At 48.9% G+C, this 14,688-nt stretch overlaps 1 protein-coding gene across 1 annotated transcript in view; it reads right to left on the bottom strand.

The window, feature by feature from the left end:
• The window catches only part of LOC310668375 (perilipin-3-like), a 28,014-nt gene that overhangs the window by 11,167 nt on the left and 2,159 nt on the right, over nt 1-14,688 (bottom strand). The window contains exon 2 of the mRNA XM_083421583.1: nt 935-1,000. Coding sequence (XP_083277709.1) covers nt 935-1,000 — 66 coding nt within the window. The remainder of the gene's footprint in view (nt 1-934; nt 1,001-14,688) is intronic.

Genomic DNA, 14,688 nt, shown 5'->3' with positions numbered 1-14,688 from the left:
GGGTCCATTTATTTATTAAATTTATTCAATTTCATCTGAAAATCACAGGGCGGTTTGTTGCACTTACAGATCAGCAGGGAGGGTAGCTGGTCAAAGCAGGAGGGGGAGAAACCACCTGGTTTCTTCAGCAGCCTGACTCAAACACACCTCATCTCGGCCTCTTGGAATCCCACCTCTTCTGCCTCTAATTCTGGACTGCTCTCTGTCACAGCCTCTTCCTGCTCACTAAACCCTGTTACCTCTTCTGCTTCTGACAGATCTTCCTCCCAGTCTGCTCCCTCTTCTCCTTCTGACCATTCATCATTGTTCTACCACCATTCCCTGGGCTCTGAGCCTGCTTCCTTTGGGGGTTCCCCAGTTGATTCCTCCCACCACTCTTGCCAGAGGCCAAGAGGCAGAGATGAGTCCGCCTGGTGAAGAGTCTTGAGTGTCTCCTCATCCCGCTGTGACAAGCTCCCTTCCCCGCCCCGGTCTCTTAGAACCAGTAGAGGCATGAAGAGTGCGGAGAAGTTAGCTTCTTGCAGGAGCAGTCTCAGATTGCTTGGGGGAAATCCTGGCTTTGGGGAGGTGCGAACCTTCTGTCTCAGCAACTGCTTCATGGGAGGCAAGACCTGCTGGAGATGGGCTTGCGGTGATCATTGGCCTTGACACTCCTGCGCAGATCCTGCTGTTGTTGACTCCAAATTGCTTGCTGTGATCTGCTGGCTTGCTCCTGTCAATAGACCGGCCTCTGCTGGCATTCGTCGCAAGGGCATTTCAACAGGGCACTTCTAGAGGGACTATACATGCCCCACACAGGTCAGATCTGCCCTACCTGCTGATCTTTAAGAGATCCCCAAACCCTCTCCTTTGCCTTCCTCCTGCTAGGACCACCTCTGTTTCAGGGCCATGTTTGCAGCACATGTTTCACTGCCGTTGGTGGATATTCACTTACCATTGTGTGTGGAGCCTCTTGGCCATCTCCTTTGACATCAGTAGCCATGGCAAAAGTCAAACACACCTGCAAGGCAGAGACAATGAATGGAAAGGTGATCAGGAACGGTGGTGGGTTTTGCTTTTTGTTATTAACGCGGGCTGTATTTCGACCTGAGTGAGCGCTGAAGGAATCATAGAATCATAGAGTTGGAAGAGACCACAAGGGCCATCGAGTCCAAGCCCCTGCCAAGCAGGAAACACCATCAGAGCACTCCTGACATATGGTTGTCAAGCCTCTGCTTAAAGACCTCCAAAGAAGCAGACTTCACCACACTCCTTGGCAGCAAATTCCACTGTCAAACAGCTCTTACTGTCAGGAAGTTCTTCCTAATGTTTAGGTGGAATCTTCTTTCTTGTAGTTTGGATCCATTGCTCCGTGTCCGCTTCTCTGGAGAAGCAGAAAACAACCTTTCTCCCTCCTCTAGGTGACATCCTTTTCTATATTTGAACATGGCTATCATATCACCCCTTAACCTCCTCTTCTCCAGGCTAAACATGCCCAGCTCCCTTAGCCGTTCCTCATAAGGCATCGTTTCCAGGCCTTTGACCATTTTGGTTGCCCTCCTCTGGACACGTTCCAGTTTGTCAGTGTCCTTCTTGAACTGTGGTGCCCAGAACTGGACACAGTACTCCAGGTGAGGTCTGACCAGAGCAGAATACAGTGGCACTATTACTTCCCTTGATCTAGATGCTATACTCCTATAGATGCAGCCCAGAATTGCATTGGCTTTTTTAGCTGCTAGCTCTGACCTTTCTGCCTGATGCCCACCAACAAAGGCCTCTTCCAAAGTGACAGTGTGACGCAGTGGTTAGAGCATTTGACAAGGCCCAGGGAGGCCCAGGGTTCAAACTCCCAACCTACTATCCTGAGATTTCTGGAGGGGGGAAGTGTAAAAGGTAAATTCCTGAATGGAGGTAGCAAGAGACGCCTAGGTCTCTTGTTACAGATCTCTCCTCATACCCATTGCTAGTTTCCTTTTTTTATGTATTCATTTTAATAATAATAATAATAATAATAATAATAATAATAATAATAATAATAATTTATTATTTATACCCCGCCCATTTGGTTGGGTTTCCCCAGCCACTCTGAGCGGCTTCCAAAAGAATGTTAAAATACTGTGATACATCAAACATTAAAAGCTTCCCTAAACAGGGCTGCCTTCAGATGTCTTCTAAAAGTCTGGTAGTTGTTGTTCTCTTTGACATCTGGTGGGAGGGCGTTCCACAGGGAGGGCGCCACTACCGAGAAGGCCTGGTTCACTGTAACTTGGCTTCTCGCAGTGAGGGAACCGCCAGAAGGCCCTCGGCGCTGGACCTTTAATAAAATGTATATACTGTTTGATGGTAGTATGACCTCTAAGAGGTTTCCAAGAAATATTAACATTATCAATAGGGTAAAGGGACCCCTGACCATTAGGTCCAGTCATTGCCGATTCTGGGGTTGCGGCGCTCATCTCGCTTTACTGGCCGAGGGAGCCGGCGTACAGCTTCCGGGTCATGTGGCCAGCAGGACTAAGCCGCTTCTGGCGAACCAGAGCAGCGCATGGAAACGCCGTTTACCTTCCCGCCGGAGCACTACCTATTTATCTACTTGCACTTTGATGTGCTTTCGAACTGCTAGGTTGGCAGGAGCAGGGACTGAGAAACAGGACCTCACCCCGTCACAGGGATTCGAACCGCTGACCTTCTGATCGGCAAGCCCTAGGCTCTGTGCTTTAACCCACAGCGCCACCCGCATCCCTAAGGTTCAGTAGTGTTTTGCATTTACCTGTAGTCTCCTGGCATAACCACGTGGTAGGAGTGATGATGAGGATGATGAAACCTGTGCTGCACATCGAAGGCATGTATTATGGCTCCAATCACCCACACACCCACACCCACACGTGTGCCAGTAAATGCAAAACGGTTTGCAAAACATTTGTGTTCCGCGTAAGTCACTAGGTCACACCATGTGCCTGCTTATTTCCACAGTGTCTAATCTCCTAGATTAAAGATGGAGTCGAGAAGAAAAGCAACCAGAGAAAGCACTAGGCTTCTGTCCCTGTTTAAAAAGGGATTTTTAGGAGTCAGAGAAGACCTTCAGGAGCCAGTTAAGGAAGATTCCTGCCCCACCCTGTCATGCTAAGGACTCTGTGCAGCTGTCAGAGCATCTTGCAACAATATTGTCTGTCCAAAACTTGACCAGACCATTGAAATGTAGTAACAGCTTGCTGGGTCAGGCTGATGGCCCATCTATTCTGGCATCCTGTTCTCACAGCGGCCAACCAAATAAATGCCCCAGAAGCAAGGCCTGAGCACATGAGCAACTCTCCCTTCCTGCAGTTCCCAACAACCGCCATTCAAATGCATTCTGCCTCTGGCACTGGCGGGAGAGCACAGACATCGCAGCTGCTAAAAAGTAAAGGGACCCCTGACCATTAGGTCCAGTCGTGGCCGACTCTGGTGTTGCGGTGTTGACTGGACCTGACTTTGCTTATGGGCTCTGCTTCCAGGCAAGTACCCCTCTGAGACTCTGCTGGTTGGCTGGCCTCTCGCTCCTCTGGGCTCTATAAAAAGGTAAAGGGACCCCTGACGGTTAGGTCCAGTCGTGGCCGACTCTGGGGTTGCGGCGCTCATCTCGCTTTATTGGCTGAGGGAGCTGGCGTACAGCTTCCGGGTCATGTGGCCAGCATAACTAAGCCGCTTCTGGTGAACCAGAGCAGCGCACGGAAACGCTGTTTACCTTCCCTCCAGAACGGTACCTATTTATCTAATTGCACTTTGAGGTGCTTTCGAACTGCTAGGTTGGCAGGAGCAGGGACCGAGCAACGGGAGCTCACCCCGTCGCGGGGATTCGAACCGCCAACCTTCTGATCGGCAAGCCCTAGGCTCTGTGGTTTAACCCACAGCGCCACCTGCGTCCATTATTAATTAATTAAAATTGTACGCTGCCCTTTGTCCGAAGATCACAGGGCGGCTCACAACATAAAAATACAAAATGAGAACACGCAATATATATAATAAAACAAAAACAAACCAATAACACCCCCCCCATACAAACACATTTAAAAGACCGTAGAATGTTAATCAGCCCAAGGCCTTGTTGTAGAGGAACATTTTTTGCCTGGCACCTAAAGATATGTAATGAAAGTACAAGGCAAGGGCCTCCTTTGGGAGAGTATTATGCAAACAGGGAGCCACTGCAGAAAAGGCCCTGTTCTCGTGTTGCCACCTCTCGCAGAGGAGACACACAATGAAAGGCCTCAGAGGATGATTGCAGGGTGTGGATCAGTTCATAAGATAGCCTTGTCCTCCTTAAATATCTCTAATCCTCTTTTACAGCTGTCCGAGTTGGTGGCCACGTTGCATGTCCTTTTGACACTCCACCCCACACCTGGTGATCCTCTCAAACACGGATTAAAAAAACGCACCTCCCTTTCACCCCGTCCTTGAACAGGCTGCCTGTATAAAGGTCAACACATATCGTAAGAGCATAAAGGAGAGGCCTACTTAATCAGGGTGCACCTATCCTGTTGTCACATTGACCAACCAGGTTTCCCCAAGGGATGTGCAAAGCAGGACATGAATGTCTGCCTGTTCCTGGTTCCCTATCTGGCAGTCCCTTTAACGCCCTTTCGGTGCTTAGGCAAATATCTTTCTTTTCTCAACCCTGGCATTCCAGGTCCTCGTCCAGCATTGTGACCATGACGCCACACTGTTAGAATTCCTGCTCCGTGATTGCAGTCATGGGATTGTTGTCTTTCACATGACAGTACAGTGGTGCCCCGCAAGATGAATGCCTCGCAAGACGGAAAACCCGCTAGACGAAAGGGTTTTCCGTTTTGGAGGTGCTTCGCAGAACGAATTTGCTATGGGCTTGCTTCGCAAGACGAAAATGTCTTGTGAGTTCCTGGGGTTTTTCCCCGCTTCCCACCCCCTTTTTCTAAGGCACTAAGCTGCTAATAGCCTTTTAGCAGCTAATCCGCTAATCCCTTAAACCTTTAATAGCCGCTAATAGCCGCTAAACCGCTAATAGCGCTAATCCGCTAATGGGGTTGCTTCGCAAGACGAAAAAACCACTAGACGAAGAGACTCGCGGAACGGATTCTTTTCGTCTTGCGAGGCACCACTGTATATGTTTTGACTCCACAGAGTGGGAAGTGACGGAAACAGGATGTTGTGTTACTGTGTTCCGTGAAGTGGGACTATTGTCCTTTGTTCTTTTTCTCTTTGCTGTCTGATGCTAGAGAGAGAGGGAGCCATGTTGCAGTGCTCCGTGTAAATAAAGTAGATTAGCCAAAATGCTAAGCTGCTGAGGTCTGTCACACATGATGCACAAACTCTGCGGATCCCTAAGTGTGCCAGTGTTGGTTGGCATTGGTCGCTGTGATGTTTGGGAACAAGAAAGCTTTTGAAGCTCCCGAACGATCGACCAGGAGGGAGAGAACATGCCAGTCGGGCATGTGTCTCTGCCAGGGTCCTACTCAAGTGTAGGCCGAGCTCCTGACACACACACTGCCTTTCAAAACTTCTGCTCTTATATATCATTTGCCTCTGGGTCCATGAGATGCAGCTAAGTGCATTCCTTTCTACTCTGATGGCAGCATCCCCTGTTCTACCTTGAAATGCTGGTGATCAAACCTTGGGCCTTCGACATGCAAGGCAGATGTTCTGCCACTGCCCTCCCTTACCAAGAAGTACAATTATTTGCACGTGTCCAACAGAAGCACCGATAAAGCAACAACTCAGTCCCAGAGAAAACACCCAAACAAGGAAAATGACACAACAGCTGATGTAACATTATCTCTCATTAAGGGTCCAAAATAGAAGAAAACAAAACACTACTATCCCATTCAAATCAAACAAAAGAAAACATCATCATGCTTAATTATGTTTTATATGTTGAAAGCTCCCCAGAGTGGCTGGGGCAACCCAGATGGGTGGGTACAAACCAATTATTATTACTATTATTATTATTAATCGGACAGGGACTCTCCCAGATGACTTGTTTATTGCATGCTTATCCCAAGTTGTTCTACAAAGTTTGCATGAAGGTTATATGACGTAACTGTTTAGTGAGTAAACGCTCCGAGATGTTTACACAGATGATCCTATTAGTCCACACTCCCCTGTGCAATTTGCCATCGGTTTATGGGCTTGCTGGGGGTGGTAGAAATGAGCTCGTTCTGCAAGAATGCCACATCCACTTTCAATGATACAAACTAAATTTACAGCTGTGTGAAGTTCAGACAAAGAGAAATTAAAATAATTGTTTCTCAGCACTGCCCTTGAGGTACTATGAGATTTTGTAATAGCACCCACAAATTTATTTCTCAGGTGAGGCAATTTCAGAAAATTTAGACGCAACAGCCACTCCAGCTGGTCAAATGCTTTATGCAAGTCCAGCGTGATCAAAACCAACTCGTTACAATTCCTTTTGCTCTGCTGTCCTACTATTCAGAAATCTGTGGGCTAGATCCAATGATATATGACACCCTGGTATCTGGGCTGATGATACTAGAGTGGTAAGGTTATTCAGTCTAGAGGTGAGAATAGCAGTAATCTCCTTTTGATTCAGAGTAAGTAAATATATGGGTCTATATTATTCTAGCATAGCTGTCAACTTTTCCCTTTTCTTGCGAGGAATCCTATTCGGAATAAGGGAATTTCCCTTTTAAAAAGGGAAACATTGACAGCTATGTATTCTAGGTTTCTGCCAGATGTTAGCATTATTGTGATTCTAGGATTCTTCCATTTGTGTAGAATAGGAGCCTCCTCCCCAAAGTCATTAAAAAAACCATTCTAAATCTGGACCAAGGATCTATCCAAACATAGCATGCACCCAAAAAAGCTGTTGGATTTGCCATATTTCAGCTTTGAGATCCCTGGTCTCATGACCACGGGGGTCAGATTCTTCATCTTCAGCGGATGAGGATGAAGACTCTGAAGCAGAAAGGGAACCAGCCCCAGAAGAGCTCTCAGGTGAACCTGCAGGTAACTGCAGGTGGGCAGAGTGCTATTGTAATGGTTCTAGGGGTTGCTCGTGCGTAAATCGGTGCCAACACCTGGCTGGGTTGCCTGAGTGAACCCTTTCTGTGTGGACAGCCACTCGCCTGTGGCTGTCTCAATCGCTGGCAGAATCTGTCAGTGGGCGTTTCTTGAACTTCTTCCAGCATAAAAGTTCTTTGACGCCTAGTCGCCGCCTACTCTCCCTGCGCGGAAGCCTTCTGCGCAAGGAGGGCGTAGGCAGCGGAGGACCCCTTCTCTCCCCGCTGGTCCCCGGCGAGGAGTCTTGGAGCCACCTCGCCGATTCCCCCATCTGCCCCCCTCCTCCACTGGTGCTACGCTGATTTCCTTCCCCAGAAGATGGGCTGCTTCTCTCCCTCCAGGGACGCTCTCCGGAATCCCTCTGGAGCCTTCCCTCTCCCTCTGGCTCCGATGGCTGTTCCCTGACATCCATGGTGGTCCTGCTTGTGGACTTCCCATCTGTTTGACCATCTGTTTGGCCACTGTGAGGACAGGATACTGGGCTCCAGCTTTTCTTAAAGGTAAAGGTACCCCTGCCCGTACGGGCCAGTCTTGACAGACTCTAGGGTTGTGCGCCCATCTCACTCAAAGAGGCCGGGGGCCAGCGCTGTCCGAAGACACTTCCGGGTCACGTGGCCAGCGTGACATCGCTGCTCTGGCGAGCCAGAGCTGCACACGGAAACGCCGTTTACCTTCCCGCTAGTAAGCGGTCCCTATTTATCTACTTGCACCCAGGAGTGCTTTCGAACTGCTAGGTTGGCAGGCGCTGGGACCGAACAATGGGAGTGCACCCCGCCGCGGGGATTCGAACCACCGACCTTTCGATTGGCAAGCCCTAGGCGCTGAGGCTTTTACCCACAGCGCCACCCGCGTCCCTTACGCACTTTTTAAATATTTCGATGTTTTAAAATCTTAGCCATTCCCACCTTGCATAGCTGCTTTCAGGGCATCCCGTCGTATATGTGGGGATGACTCTCCCCCTTGACTTGAACTTCAAAGTACACCTGTCAGAGCTGGCTCCGGGTCCCAGCTCACCAAGGACCAACGCTAGCCGGTAGTACAGTATCAAAGTCTTTATTGAAGAATAGTCTCCATTTACAAGTCTCAGCGTCCCAGCTCTACGTCTGAGCTTTAGACCGGCGAAGCTCTATCTGGATCTCCGCCCCCTGAGCACCAGCTTAAAACTCTAATCTTACTCCACCTCCTCCTTCTCTCTCTCTTCCTCTGGGTCTTACTACCCCCCGGGGTCTCTTCCCTCCTGGACTCTTCTGACGCAGAGCTGGACCCCTCTGACTCCTCCTGTACATTTGAACTTGGCGCGCGCGCGCGTTTAACTTTCCTGATGACCGTTTCCTCGCTCCCTGACGAGGGTGTGGCCACTCCTGCCTCACGCTCTCCCTCTGCCTGCGCGCTCCCTGATCCCGATGCCTTGGACTCCTCCCCCCTACTGCACTCTGGGGGGGAAGCTGGTCCGGATTTCCAGCTGTTACTCTCTGAGTCCCCTCTGGCCCCTTCTTCCCGAGGTGTCCCCCTTGCCCTGACCATGGGGGCCCCTTTCTGTGAATCCTCCGAGTCACTGGAGAGACTCAGAGACCTCGGACTACTGTCGTCGCTGACATTTCCTTCCGACTCCTCCCCCTCGCTCTCCGTTTCCTGCCTCTCCTGTGACTCTTCTCCTGAACCCCTGACAACACCTATCATCGTCTCCATCTATGGCATCAAGCAAATATGAGCTTGTCTTATCTGACCTGGACATCTGTCCATCTTTTGTGCCTTGGAGCTTTTTTTTGTTCCATCACCTGATCCAACACGGGAGCAATTGGGCAATGCAGTTGTGTAACCTCATAATGATATTTTGTTTTCCTCAGGGACATAGGTGGCATGAACGAGATGGGTGGATGGTTGGTAGATGGCTGTGGGCAGGTGAACCTTGTCCTAACAAAATGTGGCCTGTTCAGCTCTTCTTCCTCCACCCGTGTTACACAAACACACACGACACCGTTCCTCTAATCCATGCTGGAATATTAGATGCTCTTGAAGACACACCTGTTTAGACAAGCGTTCCCCTGAACTGCACTTGTGATTTCATTGTTCCAACTGATTTTAAAGAAACCATTCTAACTGTTAGGCCTCTAGTTTGTTTATTTCACTGTATATTTTTATTAAGGATGCTTTAATGTTTGAATTTAATTTTAATTATACAGTGGTGCCCCGCAAGACGAATGCCTCGCAAGACGAAAAACTCGCTAGACGAAAGAGTTTTCCGTTTTGTGAGTCGTTCCGCAAGACGAAATTCCCTATGGGCTTGCTTTGCAAGACGAAACGTCTTGCGAGTTCTTGCGAGTTGCTTTCCTTTTTCTTAAAGCGGCTAAGCCGTTAATAGCCGCTAAGCCGCTAAGCCGCTAATAGCCGTGCTTCGCAAGACGAAAAAACCGCAAGACGAAGAGACTCGCGGAACGGATTAATTTCGTCTTGCGGGGCACCACTGTACATATACAGTGGTGGTACCTCAGGTTAAGAACTTAATTCGTTCCGGAGGTCCGTTCTTAACCTGAAACTGTTCTTAACCTGAAGCACCACTTTAGCTAATGGGGCCTCCCGCTGCCGCTGCGCAATTTCTGTTCTCATCCTGAAGCAAAGTTCTTAACCCGAGGTACTATTTCTGGGTTAGCGGAGTCTGTAACCTGAAGCGTCTGTAACCTGAGGTACCGCTGTATGCATTTATTGAGAGTATTTGCACCCCACTGTTCAGCCAAAAAAAAGTCCCCAGATTGACTCACGTGCAATGAATTAAAAACAAGGCAGGCCCTGTCTGCAGACTTAGAATCTTGAAAAACAACAACCCACAACACACAAGGGGAAGGGGACAGGAAGAGGGTGAAATCAAACACAATGTATTGCATATTTTATCGCAAACTTACTCAGAAACCAGGGGAGGCGGGTGGTGCTGTGGGTTAAACCACAGAGCCTAGGACTTGCCGATCAGAAGGTCGGCAGTTCAAATCCCCACGACGGTACGTCAAATTTTGTTCGCTCCCTCCCTCTCTTTCTTTTTTCTTTTCCTTCTCCTCCTGCGATGAGGCTACATTTTAATATTTTAATGTTTCAATATTTTAATGTTGTATTTTTAATTTTGTTTTTAAGTTGTAATCATTTAACTTGTTTTTATTATTGCTTGTAAGCCGCTCTGAGCCCGGCCTTGGCTGGGGAGGGCGGGGTATAAATAAAAATTATTATTATTATTATTAAAGTGCAAGTAGATAAATAGGTACTGCTCTGGCGGGAAGGTAAGCGGAGTTTCCGTGCACTGCTCTGGTTCGCCAGAAGCGGCTTAGTCATGCTGGCCACATGACCCGGAAGCTGTATGCCGGCTCCCTCGGCCAATAAAGCGAGATGAGCGCCGCAACCCCAGAGTCGGCCACGACTGGACCTAATGGTCAGGGGTCCCTTTACCTTTACTACTCAGAAACCATTTTGGCATCGAAGGGATCTACAAATAAAACAAAAGAGCCCTGCTAGATTAGGCCAAGGGACTATCTAGTCCAGCATCCTGTTTTTCCCCCAGGGGTCAACTGGATGTCTTTCTCAGAAGCCCACAAACTGGCGATGAGGTCCCTAGCTTAAGGTTACCAGACGTCCCCATTTCCCGGGGACAGTCCCCAGATTTACAAATAAGTCCACATACAAAATCCATTGAAGTTGAAAAGTGTCTCTGGATTCATTGAAAAAAAATACGGTAACCTTACCCTAACACTCTCCTGCTCTTATTTCTGAGCAACTGGTATCCAACTATGTTGTTTTCCTGTGAGTATTTTACATCATAAGCCACTTCAGAGCAGGGACCTCTCTTGGTTGGTTTGTTTTGTTTTTTATAAAAATAATCTTTTAATTAAATTTTCTGTTTTACTATTTAAAGTACTCGTTTTTACATCCTAAAGATATCAATGACTTCACTTCTTCTCTTTCCATGGTTCATTTTGCATATCGTAAATCCCTGCATATTTTACAAAAACGATACCATTCAGTATTCCATTATCGCATCCGTCAAAACTTATTTACACTGCTGAATTTATCTTAATGCTGCCACCATTTTCAGCTGTACAGTTTCCCCCCATTTATTCAATAAACGTTTCTAGATGTGTGTTCTTCTTGTTCTCTTATTCTATACGTTAAGTCTCTGTTAGCTTAAGTTGCCATTCTTCTTTGGTTGGGACCTCACTCATTTTCAATTTTGGGGCTAACGAAACATGGGCTGCAGTAGTGGCATACATAAATAACCTTTTTTGACACCTGGGAACTTCAGTCTGACTTGTCCCCAACAGAAAGGACTCTGGGTTGTTGTTGTTTTTTGGGGGGAGTACTTTTAAACATTTTTTTCAATTCATTATGGATCATTTCCCAATACTCTTTTATCCTTTTCCAAGTCCACCGCATATGAAAGAATGTTCCCTCTGCCTCTTTGCATCTCCAGAACTTATCTGATTCAGTCTTATACATCTTAGCATCAGGGACCTGTCAAACCAGTTCAGTACTTTTTTTGTAACACACCTTGCGCATAATAAGTAAGTGCTGCAAGTGAGGACTGCAACCAAGTGTTGCAGCGTGGTGCTCTGTGCTTCAATATTCCAGACACTCCAATCCATTATCCCTCCGCTCCATTCTCCATATTATTTACACTTCTTGGGGTTCCCCCAAGCCTGCCGAAATGTGTGTGTGCATCCTCATGCAGTGGCATAGCGTGGGGGGTGCAGGGGGGGCCGGCCGCACGGGCCCAACATCTGGGGGGGGGCGCGCTCGCACTCACAGCTCTCTGCCCCTACCTGGCTCACTCACTCTCTCTCACTGCAGTGCTGGCTGTGCGAATCCGATCCGAGCCGCCAGGTCACCGCCCACTGTGGAGGGGAGGGTGCCAGGCGTGCGGTGCGGTGCGGTGCGGAGAGAGAGCGAGGGACTATCTGGGGGAGGGACAGTGCAGCGGGGGGGGGGCGCAAATTACTTGCCCCGGGTTAGGGGGGGCAAATTACTTGCCTTGCCCCGGGTGCTGACAACCCACGCTACGCCACTGTCCTCATGCTCCTTGCTTGTCTAGATGCGAGGATAGGGAGCTGTGTGTGTGTCTGTGTGTAGAAACTAGACTCCTGAAACATTTACACAAATTGCTCTGTCTATTTTTGCATCTGGCCGTGCCCACCATTAGCAGGAGGCCCCCCAGAATATTGACAAAGGTTCCCCATGCCTACGTTTCAGCAAAGGGCAAGGTCTTGCATTGGGCGGAGGAGCTGGAAAGGATTCAAGGATGGTCAACAGGCTTGTGGAATTAGTGGACACCCCTCCCTTCATTGGACCTCGAGCCCCAATCCACCTACCCACCCACTTACGAGCCAAGCAGCCTGTTCCTCCTTACACAATTGGCTGCTAACAACCTGTGGCACAACTTGCATCAGTCCCTTACGGGATAGGAAGGTAATGATAGCTTGTGATGAAATGAGTTGGCTGCAAGGATCTGAAAGGCACCCACGCATCTTTGCGGCGGGGGAATAATTAGGTCCAGGGCGTCCTTCCAGAATGTGCCTTCCATACCCGCCATGTAAAGGATCTGTCCCCTTGCCTTGTCATTCTCCGGGACCCGCAAGGCGGCTCAGCCACCAGAAATAAGACAAAACAAACAGGAATGCTTGAGATGGACCCTTGGACCTGTAGGTGTTGCTCAACCACAACTCCCATCCTCCTTGGCCATTGGTCATGCTTGCTGGGGCTGATGGGAGTTGGAGTCCAACAACAACAGGAGGGCCACTCTTTCCCCATCCCTGGTGCATACGAAAGCTTACAGGCATATTTCCATTCTGGCCGGCCCTACTATTAGGGAGAGCGGGGTGGAGGACATTTGTCCCTCCATGTGTAGCTCTGCAACAACAACTCATCATCATCCCTGGTCATTGTCCAATGCGTGCCAGGATGATGAAAGTTCAGCAGCTTCTGGAGGAGCAAAGGTGCACCACACCTGTCCTCAGGTTAACTAGCAGCCCATTTCCCAAAAGTCTAAACCATGCTGTGAAAACAATAGTCTTGTGGGCACCTTAAAAACAGGCAAATTTCTTATAGCACAAGCTTTTGCTCATGCTACCAAAGTCTTATACAGTGGTACCTCAGGTTAAGTACTTCATTCGTTCCGGAGGTCTGTTCTTAACCTGAAACTGTTCTTAACCTGAAGCACCACTTTAGCTAATGGGGCCTCCTGCTGCCGCCGCACCGCCGGAGCACAATTTCTGTTCTCATCCTGAAGCAAAGTTCTTAACCAGAAGCACTATTTCTGGGTTAGCGGAGTCTGTAACCTGAAGCGTATGTAACCTGAAGTGTATGTAACCCGAGGTACCACTGTACTAAACAGTGTTTCTCAAACTTAGGTCTCCAGCTGTTGCTGGACTGCAACTCCCATCATCCCTGACCACTGGGCTGATGTAGTCCAACAAGAGCTGGAGACCCAAGCTTAAGAAACACTGTGCTAAGTTGTAGGGGGAACCTTTGTCCCTCCAGATGCTACAAATCCCATCATCCTTGATCATTGGCCATGCTTGCCAGGGCTGATGGGAATTGTAGTTCAACAACATCTGGAGGGACAAAGGCTCGCCACACCTGTATTCAAGTCCTGAGGTGTGGATCAGGGACCGAGAACCTGAGCCTGTGGTCCTCCAGATGTTGTTACGTCAACGGTTCCTATCACCCCTGGTCACTGGCTATTCTGACTGGTTCTGATGGGAGTTGGAGTCCAGTAACATCTGGAGGGCCGCAAGCCATTCAGAATGTTCTAAGCTGCTGTGCCAAAGTATGGATTTCACATAGGACTATTGAAACGTCCAAGCAGCAATTCTGATCTTTAAGGTTCAAGGTTCGAAAGAGTGTAGAGAGCCAGAAATGTGAAAGAATGAATTTGAACTGGAAATCCTTCAAAGTTCTGCCCTAAAATGAATTTAATACGTGCTGAGCCAACCAGGCAATTATGGAAACCACTTTTGGGTGTAGTTCAGAGTAAAGGTAAAGGTAAAGGTACCCCTGCCTGTACGGGCCAGTCTTGACAGACTCTAGGGTTGTGTGCCCATCTCACTTAAGAGGCCGAGGGCCAGCGCTGTCCGGAGACACTTCCGGGTCACGTGGCCAGCGTGACAAAGCTGCATCTGGCGAGCCAGCGCAGCACACGGAAACGCCGTTTACCTTCCCGCCGGTAAGTGGTCCCTATTTATCTACTTGCACCCGGAGGTGCTTTCGAACTGCTAGGTTGGCAGGCGCTGGGACCGAGCAACGGGAGCGCACCCCGCCGCGGGGATTCGAACCGCCGACCTTTTGATCGGCAAGCCCTAGGCGCTGAGGCTTTAATCCACAGCGCCACCCGCGTCCCACTGTAGTTCAGAGATTCCTGACCTAATTCTGCGGACTTCAATGAACTGATCTAGTAGTTCATCCTAAGGACTTGATTTAGGTCCCGTGGCACCACTTAGAATCATAGAATCATAGAATCATAGAGTTGGAATAGACCACAAGGGCCATCGAGTCCAACCCCCTGCCAAGCAGGAAAGACCTTGAAAGACCCTCAACCCACATACGGCACTCAGCAAACATCAGATAGTGGGAAGTTTGTCGATATCCTTCTCAAACTGAGCTGCCCAGAACAGGACACAGGACTCCAGGTGGGGTCTGCCAAAAAAAGTC

This window comes from Podarcis tiliguerta, assembly GCF_965153285.1.
Source record: "Podarcis tiliguerta genome assembly, chromosome: 18".
NCBI lineage: Eukaryota > Metazoa > Chordata > Lepidosauria > Squamata > Lacertidae > Podarcis > Podarcis tiliguerta.
The sequence above is the reverse complement of the archived record's forward strand: the minus strand, read 5'-3'. Positions and strand labels throughout refer to the sequence as shown.